The sequence below is a fragment of the Trachymyrmex cornetzi genome, unplaced genomic scaffold (genome assembly GCF_001594075.2).
Source record: "Trachymyrmex cornetzi isolate Tcor2-1 unplaced genomic scaffold, Tcor1.1 scaffold147, whole genome shotgun sequence".
Lineage (NCBI taxonomy): Eukaryota > Metazoa > Arthropoda > Insecta > Hymenoptera > Formicidae > Trachymyrmex > Trachymyrmex cornetzi.
This window is the reverse complement of record NW_017296059.1, coordinates 6615698-6630577: the sequence shown is the minus strand read 5'-3', so window position 1 is coordinate 6630577 and position 14880 is coordinate 6615698. Positions and strand designations below refer to the sequence as shown.

The 14880-nt window shown below is 40.6% G+C and overlaps 1 protein-coding gene across 3 annotated transcripts; it reads left to right on the top strand.

Annotated features, from left to right (window-relative positions):
• Positions 1-1222: 1222 nt before the first annotated feature.
• On the top strand, positions 1223-9349 carry LOC108757645 (zinc finger protein 316). Of its 3 annotated transcripts, none has more exons than XM_018502124.1 (7): positions 1223-1285; positions 5460-5804; positions 6098-6244; positions 6801-6961; positions 7296-7574; positions 7770-8010; positions 8260-9349. In XM_018502124.1, exons 2-7 carry the CDS (start codon positions 5460-5462, stop codon positions 8518-8520), a joined length of 1434 nt encoding a protein of 477 aa, XP_018357626.1. In that variant the 5' UTR covers positions 1223-1285; the 3' UTR covers positions 8521-9349. The 3 variants fall into 3 exon arrangements, with proteins under 3 accessions (XP_018357626.1, XP_018357622.1, XP_018357625.1); XM_018502120.1 differs by having other exon boundaries at positions 7296-7580; XM_018502123.1 differs by lacking the exon at positions 1223-1285 and adding an exon at positions 3331-3483 and having other exon boundaries at positions 7296-7580.
• The last annotated feature ends 5531 nt before the right edge of the window (positions 9350-14880 follow it).

Below are 14880 nucleotides of genomic sequence, written 5' to 3'. Positions count from 1 at the left end.
ACGTGGACGGATCGCCCGACGCCCGAGACGCGCACGTGAACAAATCCAGACATGATGGCACGACGAATGTTCTCCGTTAGAATTACAGCGCGTAGGATATAGAATCAAGTACCATCAGCTGATACGACTTCGGAAACCGGAGCTGTTCCGAATGAAGACTGTGGGAAGGAGTAAACGCGAGCCAGCTGTGCTACATCCGAGAGGGACAGACGAAAGGAAGGGGGAGCTCGCAGTCGGAACTGACCTGGACAATCGATTGTGATGTCCACTAGTTTCGATGTTGTATTATTAAATTTCTCGTTACATAATTATATTCAGATACCAGATTTAATTGTAATGTAACGTGCATACCATTAAAAACTCTATGTTAATTACCTTCTACCCAATTTGTCATCTAACCTAACTTAACCTATCAATCTGACGATAATGCGCCTCGTAAGAAATAATTAATAACTATTAAATCAAATTCGCATCATCTCTTTGTTTTGATTTGAGGTGAGAATAATTAAGTATCACACTCGTTCGATGGATCAATGATAATTAGATGTTTGCAATCAATGAAGTACGTGATCCTTAAATAAATTACGTTATAACGTAATCTTACGGAATAAGATCAAGATTGACAAAGATTTGAAGATAAAAAAAAAACAAGGAAAATCCAGATAAAGAAGTCGAGACGGAAACTCGAAATTACATGGAAACTACACAGAAATGTCACGACTTAACCTTATTTGGGTCATCACGCTGACCGTCACGCCGCGCCGTCGCTGGTCGCGGCGTTTCCTAGAACTACTCGGCACGCAGAACGGTGATTGGCCGAGCCGGGCGGCCATCGCAGCGCCGCGGATGCGCGCGATCACGGCGGACCGCGTTTAATTTCTGACGAATTTATCGGCTGCGTGGGAACCGCGGAGAAAAATTGTGGGAAAAGGAGGATGCGTCGCACGACGGGATGCATGCGACAGGCGCGTCGACGGTACCGTCGCGCGTTTCTCCAGCGAGCGTACTCCGCGTTCATCCGCGTTCGGAGAAACGCGACGCGACGTGACGCGGCGCGACCGCGAGGAGCGGCGGCGCGGCCTCCCGTCGCGGCGCCCCGCGGATTTTTCCTGGACCCGCGCGCGAGATTTTATTCTGCGCATGGAAAGCAATTTTGCCCAATCATAAATAGGGCTATTGTGGGGGGATGGTTGTATGCCCGTGGCGCATTTCATACATCCGAGTGTAATGGTAACCAGATAGAAAGGCGCCGCGCGCGGGGACCATCGGCCGGCGTTAACACCCGGTAAATACCAAAAATTCAAGTCATACGTCGTGAAAACGAGGATATTCGCGTTACGCGAAAAATCCTGACGATTACACGCGGTCATCCGCATCCGAAAGTCCTTCCCCTGGTCTCCACATTAACGGATATTCACGTTCCCGCCTTCTCTCCTTATTGCCGTCTCCGCAATCTCTCGTCTCTTTCCCTCGTCTCGCTTCGTTACACGTCTCTCTCTTTCTCTCTCTCTCTCTCTCTCTCGTCACCTCCGTAAAAATTACCCCTTTTTTTTCTCTCGTTCATGCGGCGTGACGTGCCGAACGTGACGTGTGTCGACTGTCGACGGTGCACAGTGGTGTATGCGAGTGTGAGACACGGCTCCCCGACCTTACGCCACGTCGCGTAGCCGCTGAGATTCGCGGATAGTCATGTCTGTGCGTGTGCGTGCATGCGACGCGCGAGCGCGCGCGCGCGCGCTCGCTCGCTCGGCCAAGTGATCTGTGACGTCAGTGGTCCGATCGGTTGTCACCTGTCAAGCCGATGCCGACGTGTCCCTTCTCCCACACCCTGCTACCTCCATTACCCTCTCGCTCTTCCCTTTTCTCTCCCTTCCTTCTCATCCTCCTATCCCTCTCTTGCTCTTCCTTCAACTATCTCTGTCGCCACCCCCCCCCGATGCAACCCGCGGATGCAATCCGATCCGCGCCGTTCCTCTCCCTCCCGCTTCCATCCTCGCGCAGAATAGAGTCCCCTCTCGGTTTAACTCACGCGATCGCCCTCTTCATCCTCCTCCTCCTCTTTCTCCTCTCCTTACTCCGCTCCAACTTCCCTCCTCGCCCTTTCCCTCGCAGGGATTTTCTCCCTTCTTCCACATCCACCCTCGCTCATTTCCTCCTCCTCATTGTACCAGCTTCCATCCTCAACCCTCTCTCGTTTCATCTCTTTTCCGCGGCTATCCCAATGGCGTGATCTCAACCCTTTTTTTCGCGGTCGGTCTCGGATTCCTCAATACAGGAGTCACGTCACACTCGACGAGTACCATCTCTTGTCGCTTAGCCGAGCGATAGTTTTAAACAAGAGCAATTAAGGGATGGAGTAAAGTTTCCAGCGCAATTCCGCACGTGCAGTGGTTGAGATTTTTCGATTTTTCCTGTCCCACGCTGGCTACGCCACTGATCGGAATCGCGCGTATCTATCCCTTTTCTCTCTCTCTCTCTCTCTTTCTCCCTTCACGAGTTCCCTTGCGATTCTCTCCCGCCTCCCCTTTCCACCCTTCCCAGCAGCAGCAGCAGCAGCTTATTCACCCTGGTCGCCTCTCTGCCGGCCCGAAAACCGAAGCCGAGGCTTCGAAGCTCGAGCGCGACCACCACCACCACCACCATCACTACTACCACCACCAACAGCAACGGCAGCAGCACCATCACCATCAGCATCAGCCATACCAGCAGAAGCAGCAGCAGCAGCACCACCGGCACCGGCAACCCCACCCCATTCACCATTCGCCCATCCACCCCTCGATATAACCCCGCTCCATCCGCCGCGACGACCGCAGACACAAAAACAATAACAAATCGATTCGCGGCAACGATGGGGACGGGGAGGAGGGCGGAAGGGGTCAGCACGAGGGGTAGGACGAATGCTGAGGCCCCCGGCACGATGCAAGGGAGAGGGCATGCGTGTGCGAGAGAGAAAGAGAGAAAGGGCGAAGCCGCCGGGAGGGTGGGGTGACGAGGAGGAACCGTCCTGTCCTCCCCTCGGCGGTACTCCTCCTCCTCCTCCTCCTCCTCCTACCCCCGCCCCCCTATATCTCTTTCCCTCTTTCTGGATATTGTATAGAGAACGTTATGCTAAAGTATGCATGCACGAGGGTCGGTCCAATGGTCAGGAATCTCGCGAGTTCGTTCGCTCTACAGCGGCACGTATCCGGACCCGGTTTACGGGGTTTCTTCTCGTCTCCGGTGCTCGCGAATTTCGTCGTCACATCCTTTTTCGCGTTATCGTTATCCCCATCGTCATCGTCATCTCATCGTCTTCGTCTTCGTCTTTTACATCGTCAACGTAATCGTCATGAGTGTAGCGTGGGAGGCGATGCTGAGCCGCTACGAGCGTGAATTTTCATCATTCGATCGGTAAGGTGGAGATCGGCCCGGCCTTGCGGCGACGAGAGGGAGCACTAACGGGGGATGATTCCAGCGTAATGACGATCGGCCCGAATTGTTGCGGTAGGCCACCATAGGGGCGCCCCTCCTATCCAAGAGAAGGGGGAACCTCCTTGCGATTTTCACGCGACCGTCCTCCTCTTTGTGAGACGCGACCTTTTTTGCCAATCTCTTACGTCTTACGGCATCACGGCACTTGCAGCTCATTTCAGCTTTCACCTTCACCTTCTTCTCCATTTTTTGAATGACTGAAAAATTATATTAACGGATCAGAGTCATCTACCTTTTTGCTGCACCCTCGAGATGCTATATTATATACACGTAAAAAGATTTTAATGTGGAGAAAATTAATTTATGGACAATATAAAAGTCGCTCACAGGATAGGGACTGAGGATAGAATGGACAGTCGATTTCCTGTCAGAATTTAATACTTTGATCTGATCTAGAGGGATCTAGATGGTTCTAATCACTAAATCTTTGGTGAACACACGTGGACAAGATGTCTTCGTTTGCCTAACTCGAAATTGGAGAAAGACGAAAGTTAGAAATCCTAAAAGAGTTCCCTATTTCGTAACATCGGATACTTCGATGCTCCTTTCACGTGAAATCTTCCTTCTTCCAACCGATATGTTATAAGAGCTTTATCTTTGCCCTCGTTCTATCAGGATAGACATAGCTTTTGACAACTACGAATAAAACGATCCACGAGATGAAGAACATATAAATCCGCGAGTTTCATATTTGAAGAAATAAAGATCAAACGTTGAGTTATTCTGACGATTTGAGTAGTATGGATCCGCATGGAAACAACTTTGCGAAAATGTAATTATAACATCTCAATCACGACAAAGAACGATATGAAATATTTTAGAACGAGAAGAGCCAGTACGGAACATTCCGATTCGCGTTCAAAGATCATTTTCGGAAGGGTGCTAAGAGAGGAAAATTGAGTTTCTGAGGAGGAAGAGAATTTTAGAGAGATAATTTTTCGCATGACACTTTTCTCCCGCATCGTTATCTCCATTTTCGAGCACGCTTCGAAACGTTTGACCTCGTAACTCGAGATCGAATTACTGCCGATACTCTATTGCCCAACTCCTCTTGACGTATTTCTTGATGTATCCTTTACGGTGAGAGATACTCGATAGAATAACTAAAAAATACGAAACACATATTTAAAGAAATACATTGACAAAGTGATCATCGTACATTATTTGCAAATAGGCTTAATTGATGCACATTGATTGGTAGACGTTTAAACATTTCTTAACGATTTAATTAAATGCACGCGATTTGATAAAAAGCATTAGGTACAAATAAAATGATTTTATATATAAGTAACAAATACTCGGCTCGCTTGAAAATTGCACGTAAGTATTGATTCGAGGGCCACCACTAATCTCTCTCTCTTCTCGCTCCCTACCCTTCACCCTTTTTATTCCGTGCAATCCATACAAACATAATGAGTACTCGAGCACTGTTTCCAAGTGATTCAATCTTTATTAGGTTCGGAATATATTTCTAATTTTATATTCGAATCGTCTGCACGTGATAGCTGACATTACCGATTTCATAAATATATCAAGTACTAGGGAAAAAGTTGAAGACTTAGGTATCAGATTTATGTTTTCTATAACAGATTATATCTGAAAAAATGAACCTCAAAACATGAACTTATTTCATTTTAATCACAAACTCTCGATGTAGCGATCAATTTTATCGAAAAGATACATTTATACAGTGTATAGTGAATAAAAATAGTATTTGCACATCTCATCTTTTTTAGGAATTATTCTATCCGAAAAAAGATATTGCTGCATACTTTTATCATAAAGCATGCTTGTGCGTATTAGCTAAAACACTTTATATAGCAACATTCTTTTTCATATCGTCATATTATCTCAATTCTCAAAGTAATGTATGTACGTGTTTGTGTGCGAATACTTTTTTTTACTCACTGCAATCGGATTTAGATGCAATTTTCCGTTGAACCGATTTCGTGGATCCCATCAACGAACGATCGTAACGCACATTCTAGATGGAATATGGGATCTGGAGTCTTCACGTCGCGGGTGAACTTTGGGGTGACCCGCGTCTCGCCCGAAGGCATCCGATTCTGCCTTCCGGCGCGACGCAGATCCTACCAAGGGCCGCGTTCGCCCTGAGCGCACTGCACCGGCCCGACATGCTGCCACTGCCGTTAACGGCGGCGGGGCCACCTTACGTCCCGATGGAACTGGTCACGAAACCAGCCTCGGTCGCGTCCACCAATGCCGAAGACGCTGAGGATGGGGACAAGAGCACGAACGGCGAAGATGAAGATCCTCAGCAGCGCGACGACAACGAAGGTAACATCGAAAAGGCTGATCAAAACGAAAATCAGGTAAGACCATCTCATTATTGTATAACACAATATTAAATTGATATCTCTTAAATAGCTAATAATCTTTAATTTTTTATCTCTATTGGACAAAAAAAAGAAGTGTTGATATAAAAATAATTTATAATTTTAAAATATTGGTAAATAATTTTGAATTAAGCTATTGTAAAATCTCTTGTCAAAGTATAGAGATAAAAATTTAAATTTTATCAGTTTTTCTTATGTAAATTAATACTTAAAACTTTTAATTATAAATACAAACACAGGGTATCTTATTTTTTACATGCATCAATCAGACTTGTGTGCCAAACGAAAATAATGACAACGAAGATGTCGGTGACGAGAGCGATACTGGTAGCACGAACAGTTCACATCAATCGGCAAACAACAATTTATCAATCGCAAAGCTTCCCGATCCGATGTCATGCCTGGCCCTCGACAAGGTCGGTCTGTGTTATATATTTTTCGATGAATTTAATTACTTGACATCTACCTGAAACCGGTTCATTGATGATTTTTTAACATAATATAATTATACACGGATTTTTTAGTTGATATTATATTAATATTTTATCATTAATCAACTACAATAAAATCAAGATCAATAAATGAACAATCATATTTTCCTTTCTTTTTTTTCTTTATTTGACCGAAGCCGAACATTATACATTTTTGTACTTATTATATAACGCGGTTAACTTTATAACATAGCCTCTTAAGTATTTTTTAATTATTCCATTGTATTTAATTATTAATTCCAATTAATCTCATAGTTTTATGATACAGTCCAATCGATTTTATTGTTACGTTGTAAAGATATCTGAAGACGACTAACAATAAGTAAGTCAATCGAAACCTTTGATCGTTATATTATTGACTTTAATTAATTTGATATATCGTTTACTAGCTTCATATAATTTATTGATCTCGATTTTATTTTTTAGTTGCTTAAGCTTACACGAACTTTATTTAATTTTTTATTTTACCGTTAATATTCAGGAAGGAACGGTGACACCTGTTCTGAACGGTTGGGTACTGGGTGCTTACACGGCGATGCTGGGTAGACTATCTGCCGCCACTGCGGCTTTAGAAGCAACGGAAGTTCCCAATATTCCTTCCGACAGTGATTCCGAGAGCGAGCACTCATCCTATACTGAAAAGTACGTAAGATTTAGCACGTCAAGCCATAATTATAATATATACTTTGCCTTTCTTAAAGACCATTTTCTCTAAGAAAGACAACTTAAAGTTCATAAAATTTACTATAGATATTAAGATTACGACATTGATTACATTTACACGGCACCCTTAATCGGATTTAATAACATCCGTAGTTATGAAACTGGTCAATCATAGTCGTTCCATTCTTCCGAAGAACAGCTATGATTATTATTAAACCTGATTAAACGTGCCATGTAACAAAGATCATTATGGGACATTGTTGGGGATTGTCATCATTATTGTGTCAGTGTTGACAATATTACGTGGTTTAAGATCGAGAGGCAGCAGTCCGAACATAAACAGCGTTCGTGGCTACTCGTGCGGTTCCTGCGACGTGGTGGCACCAACGAGACCGGCCCTAAGGAAACACATAGCTGATTGCCATCCCGCTCTGTCCGGTACGGAGACCGGGGAAATCAAGAGGTGTCCGTCCACGGGTTGTGACTTCACGACGACTAGTAGATGCGAGATGGAAACCCACGTAGCGGCACATGTAGCTCAAGGAATGACGCCTACGGGGAAGAAACGTTCGCTGGCCTTGCAACGCGTCAGGTATAGGTACTCGAACAATTTTATATAACTAATTATATCTGTGTTCTATCAAAAATAAAGATTCCTTAAATCTTTTATTTATTTTTTTTTTTATAAAACTTTTATCAGATAATAAAATGGAATAAAAAAGAAAAATATTTCTTTTTTTTTATTTCGTCATGTTTTTTGTTAGCTATTGTTTCGGGATGTTCTCAGGTACGAGAGGGAGGAATATCGGTGCTCACTGTGCTCGTACGCATGCACAATCGAGAAGGCATTTCAAAGACATTTACGAGCGCACGCGAGAGGCTCCGCGCCGGAAACTAGGGTGAGCTGCGCCGTCTGCGGTGCCGATCGATCATCCGAGGTCGATCTCAGCAGACACATGCGAAGGCATCGCGATGATCGATATTTTTGCTGCGATATTTGCATCTTCCGCACGGTGCAATTGAAGAAGGTATTTGAAAGATTATTTGTTTTTATCATAAAGATCTCGATTGTACATCTCTCTCTTCTCTAAAACTTTTAGAGTGAATCTCACTCTTAGAGATTGAAAATGGAGTCACTCTTTTTCAAGACTGGTTCAATTTTTTACTCTTTAAAGTGAGATTCCATTTCAAAAAATTTAGAGTAGGTATATATGAAGACAAAAATTAAGAAAATTGACAATGTTAATTGTACACCGTATATTTCTGATACTTTACAGCTGATACAGCATCGTCGCATGCACACGGGTGAGAAGCCACATTTGTGCCCGCACTGCGCCTATCGCAGCGCACGTCGTGACAATCTACGCAGCCACGTACGGCGAGTACACAAAAAGGAGAACCTCTATTGCGACACCTTCAGTCCGCGCGGCATGCTGATAACTCCCTCGCTGTTGGCCTCCTCGAGGGACACTACTGACGTCGACCTGGTGCAGAGCCCGGCATCCTCACCGTCTTCAAATCCGGACGCGACCAACTAGCGAAAACGCTCTCGAAGAACAAAGAAAAAGAGCAACGGCCCTGAGAGACCTGCGGAAACAGAAATCTGGGACTCGCCTGTCCTTTATACGTCCTCGTTTTGTCAATACTGCGATCTAGATATATTAGAATTTACAGGAAGACTTGTACACAAGTGCTGAACTTGGCAGACAAACGAAGGAGAATTCCTCCAATCAAGTGAAAATTAAACCTAACTTCAAGAAAAATTGAGAATTATTCATAATTTCATGAAAAAAGCAATTTAAAAAATAAGCTAGAAACAGAGATTAAAAATAATTTACGACATTGATATCGATAGAAATCATATAGAAAAATAAAGTCTATCGGGAAAAACAAATTTCGGAATGGATTGTTTCCCAAATCAGCATCGACAAGGCTTCCTCCCTTAGACGTTAGGAATCGTATAGATTATTGCATGCGATAATTTAACGTCGATAATTTAATGTAACCTTTGAATTCTAACGAAATCTTGTATTAGCTATGTAAACGTCCAAGTGTTACATTACATCGATTCGATGAAGTATGACGATCGTTAGATCGCCCGTTCGCGTCGATTGTTGACGACGAACGGGGAAAGCTGCAAAATGGTGCTAGAATCGTAGATTGGCTCGCGGAGAAAGACTGAAAGTAGAAACGAATTCACGGCGCGATGTGACGTCCATCTCTTTTGCGCTCTTTCCGCACTGACCGCCGTGACTAAAAAAAAAAAAAGAAAAGAAATTACAATTCAGCAAAGTTTAAGACTGCAACTCTGTACTGTTCCGGAGATTCTCGTCTTTTAAACGTGACTCTTTATTGTTTCTCATTAACTATTGGTAATTAATTATTATTGCTGTCTTTAAAATTAATTTAAATCTTAATTTTTGTAGAATTTGCTGCAATTTCAATTATTCAAATTTATCTATAATCCTAATTTTATTTTGTGTCAATACTTGCTTGAAGCTTATGACTTAATTATTCAAATCCGAGATGAAAATTTTATTTTTAGTATCATATAGGAGCAAACAACGATCAATATTTGTGCACTTGAACAGAATCGAGCAAGAGCTCGTGATACTTGCGTGTATATCAAGGCGGATGCACGAGACTCGATCGAATCAGGCCAACGGTTAATGAGATCAATAAAAGCACCGGGTCACGACACGACATGTCGCGAGGACCCCGGCCGGGATGGAAAGGTGCTATTTTACGAAGATTCGTTTTAACGTTACGTGTCTAGTATATGTATAGTTCGCTCGCGCTGCACGAATCGTCACTACAAGTATAATTGTTAAGTACTTAACACGAACATATTGTTATCGTTGCTTGAGTTGCTATTATCGAATCTTCATTGGTACTATTACGGACTAATAATACGATAATAAAAGAACGATGTACTATTATGATTATGCAAGCATTATAATGATAGACAGTGTATCGTATAACGCGAGATGAAGCCTAACGTGTTTTATTTTACAGATGATGACGATCCAAGGCATCTCCATAGAACTCTTATATCACTGTAGTCACATTTTCCATTATATATCTTTAAATTATATTAAATTTCTATATTCGCTCTATATAATGTATATTACATTTAAAAAAAGAGTATAATTGTAATTTTCTGCAAAATTTAAGCTCGTTGGATACATCTGTTCGCTATCGATACAAGTGTCTCTCATATGTTTCTCTCTTTAGGATCCAAGACCATTCCCGACGATCGATTGCTCGTGTTAGGGGAGAGAAAGCGAATGAGATCGATTGTAACAGAAATATGTGTCAATTTTTAATGTATTGTATAAATACGTTGTAGTCGATAAACGATTTTTAACGGCGACTCACGTGAAGTGACACGAGAGGATTCGTGCATCACGCCACGATGATTTGTCGTCTCATCGAGAATGACATTCTTGCGGAGAATATCGTTCTACTACATAGACACTATAGCCATTACTATACAACACTATGCTAAACTACAAGGTATACGATGATGCGAAATCGAAGCTGCTCGGCATAAAGTTTCACTTCCCCGGCACATTTTAACGCTTCAAACACATTGCATTTGTCGAACATTAAGTAAGTTTTTTTCCCAACTGGACTTGTTACTGAGAGTGAATTTTTTCAACTCATTACACGTTATCATTGTCAGTATTATCTTCGCTAGAAATATCACGAGTAACGTAGCACTCATTCCGTGCCAAGTAGCATAAATTTTGAAATAAGCCACAATTACGAGCGAATGTGATTTAGATTTTAATTAATTATATTACATAATTATATATATATATTAAATATTAAATTATATTTTATCTTTTAGGTATACGGATGACTACTATAGTAGCCAAGATGATTACGATTATGCGTGGAAGTTGGTAAAAAAAACATTTATTCCGGATTACATAATGATGTAGGCCCATTCATCCGAAAGCAAATGGTTTAACTATTTAACATAATGTATATTACCGGATATGCGCGTAATTCACTCGACTATACCGAAAATCATGAGTTATACACCCCGGTATAACTTTATGTGCTACTTTGTTTTTGATATATGTATACTTTACATTTGTAAATCGCATTTACCGTGCGATACTTCACGATACAGCAACGGGTTTTTCAATGCGACTTTTTATATGCATGATTTTACACAAAGCCTTTACCTTGACTACCGAAGAGAATAACTTACTTTTTCTATTTCTTCCGCGCATATCTACACGTTGTTTCGAAGATATGTCGAGCGCATTAGCACATTCAGAATATTTATATCACGAAATAGTTTATCGGTGTGCGTCGCGACGCGCATAATTTACGTACCCACAATGAAGGAAGTTTCTTGTTAATTACACGTCCGCAATTAGCGTGACTGGCTCCGTCCGCCGTTAGTATTTACTTGTGGAGTAATTATTTATTTTTTATTTCGGTCAAAAGTCATAGCACAACTCGAATAAAGCGTTCCGTACGTCGTACGTCAGGAAAACCGTCGCGAAGAATCTATATATGTAATAGGGATAAAGGAAAGTTCCGAAGACGAAGGATTTGCGAAATCGGCGGAAAATTTCGCGCGGTTGACACGTCTTTTTGACGTTTCTCGTAGTAGTTTGCGGAAATGTAGTTTTCCCGATGAGCGTGCGCGCCTAACGAGAACACCTCATTTTATCGTATCGTCCGAGCGATCAGTCTCAGGTGCTACCGAGATTTATTCGCATTATTATAATTACGAGCTCATAACTGATAAGCAGCGGCGCCGTGCCGATACTATGGACAAAAAGAAAATTAATTCGTGCCAAAGTGATCCCAATTATAGGGGGATGAACGAAGTTCTGTGGAAGGAAGATGCGCGAGGGGTGTAAGCTGCTTCGGATGTGAAACGTACGATCAGATTTCTTCGTTTATGAAAAATCGCCTGACTCAATTCCTTACATTCCAAACCGAATCTTTGGCTTTTATTGATCTAGGCTACGTTCCAAAACTTCCTCTCCGAGGAAAATTTTACTCGAAATATATAATACATGTGATGTATACTATAGCATACAGAGTAAAATCTTCCTCGGAGAAGATGTTTTGGAACGTAGCCCTAATCTACAAAGAAAGAGAGAAAAAAATACCTTAGATACCAAGAGCATTTTTATCTCAAAACTTAAATATAATTTAATTTTAGTTGCATTCTTTTTAAACCATTTTTAAGAAACCTTTTTGTAAGGTTTCTCTTCCTCTCAAAGATTCACCGAAAATCGCGATTTTCGTAAAAGCTCGCAAACGCAGGGATTTCCGTCTGATCGTCCGCTTCTGTGTTCGACGTGAGCGTGAACTAGTTGTTACAATCTTTTAACTGTTGAATTTTTGCTGTAGCAGTAAGTGTCTTAACGTATACCTTATATAAACTACACGATATATAATATATTCTATATTAATGTTTCTTAGATTTAAATCTAACATACCGGACGGACGTGTCTACGACGAATGCCGTCGTTCGCGCTCTCTTTAAGTGCGAATTGAAGTGCTCTCTTCAAAGTTCATTGTCGGAATCTACGAAACAAAGCAAGCGTTTACGTCATCGCGAGATCTTATCAATGGCGTCGAAAGGATAAAAAGAATGAGAAGGTCAAGTGTTTCAATGCAAAGGTATTAACCTTTTAATGACAGTGCGGTTGCTTGGAATTGGTGGCATTTATCGAAAGTAACACATTCCAAATAGAGCTACGCAGTATTTTTATTTGTATTCGTAAGCGATTATAGTTGCCGTTACTCCCGTTATAGAAAAAACTAAACAATACTGAAAGATATATCGTAAAATAATTGGGCATTAATAGACTTTTTTATTCGGTACAAAAGTTGCGAGGCGACGAAAACTTCGTCGAGGAACGTCCGGTCGGTCATCTTAAAAATTAATACAATCTAAATGTGATAATATATTTGCTATTAAATTATGACATAACGATTACATTATAATTAACTAACTACTGCGCGAAAACGTACGAAGAACAAAGAAAAATAAGCAATTTTAAGAGTCCATGTACTGAAGGGTGGTGGCGTTACGAGGGTGATCTGAATATTCGCATTATAACATTTTTTCTGCAATATATTGATCGGCTGAGCAAGTACAAAGCGATTAGAAAATCGACATTGTCGAAATCTGATCGGAATTAATACGAAAAATAGATGTGTAATTTTTATAGATTAATTCTTTGCGCTAATTCAATCTTTTTTTTTTTAATGTCATTACTTATATCAAGTTATAATTAAGTTACGTGTCAAGTTTTACAGGGAATAAACGATATTTTGTAATAAATCGAGAGCACTAACAATTATCTAACAATAAGTCAAGAAAAAATATAAGTAATATATTGATATGATTTTATATATTTATAAATTATATATTATTACACAGTTTGTCTTATAGCATAGTATTATAGATTTTTATTTACACTCCTTTAATTATTTTTTCAGTTTTACTCTTCTGTAAATAACGTTCAAGCGCAAAGAATTAAAAAAAGAAACAAATCACGTCACCCTTGCTGACTCTGGCAGGAATTCGAATAAAAGTGCGAAGCCACGTTTTGCTTACCAAAAAATAAAGACTCTTGCGCTCTACGCATAATATATACACACAAATATATAATTATATAAATGTACGTGTATGTGTGTGAGTGTGCCTAAAGATTTTTTCCTCGAATTAATCTCTTAAACTTTCTATGTCATTGTCTTTCTCTCTCTCACTGTCTCTTTATCCTATGCTCTTGAATCACATATTACAGTCGTGAACGATTTCGAAGAACTATTATTGTAGTTTGACGACTTCGAATTACATGGCAGATTCACGATGCCTCGTATCCGTCGCCATGACCGGATTAATTATTAAAAAATCTTATTACAATATATATAATATCAATTTTTAATTTGATACGCTTCGCCTACGCTAAGACTGTAATAATCTGTAATATTACAGATTTGAAAGCTATATTTCATGAATTTGATGACTTATAAATTTGCAATTATTTCTCCACACAAATATATTTATCAATATAATTAGGGTTTTTAATAGAAACCAAATATTTTTTTATTTGCAAAATAGATTGGTACGGGGTGTCAAAAAGCTATTATTAATTTGGATAAAAGCGAAGAGAGGAGGATTGTGAGTCATTTATTTCAGCCCTTATCCGATAAATTCCGCAAAACGTTGGTTTCTATGATCTGTCTGTCAATTAAGAATGTTCAATTACAAAAAACGTATTTTTGTTGTACATGGACCAATTCATTACAAAAATAAGCGAGAAATCACTGCTCAATTAGTTGAAAATGACTTAATTATGATGATGTAATTTGATCTTCCATAGACATTCAAAAATATATAAATGTGTAGAAACAGGATCACGTAGTTTGCTGATTTTCATCATAAAGAATTTACGCAAAATTGCGTTATCGGTTGAGGGCTGATCGCATTATTTAACGATTGTCTCTCTGTGTTCCAACATAATAGTAGATATTCCGTCGATCGTTCCTCTTTATAAAAACGAAAAAAAAAAAACATGGTCGCTACGCAACGCACGCACTCACGATTCCGATTGGACTGGAAACCGCGAGCGATCTCACTCTTTTCTGCAAAGTATACGAAAGTAAACGCGCGTTCCAATTTTTGCCTCAAACCCTCGAAAAAAAAAAGAAAATAAAATCAGAGGCAGTCCATACCAAATACTCGCCTACGAACTCGCGCTTGAATATTTTTTTACGATTTTATGGCCTAAGCATTCGACGTTACGCCGAAAACGTAGGTACTCTTTACGGGTTTGCGCGATCAACTCTAATCGATCGTGGTAAATTAATCTTACGACGGTAAGGGGAATTATATAATAAAAGCGAGTCGC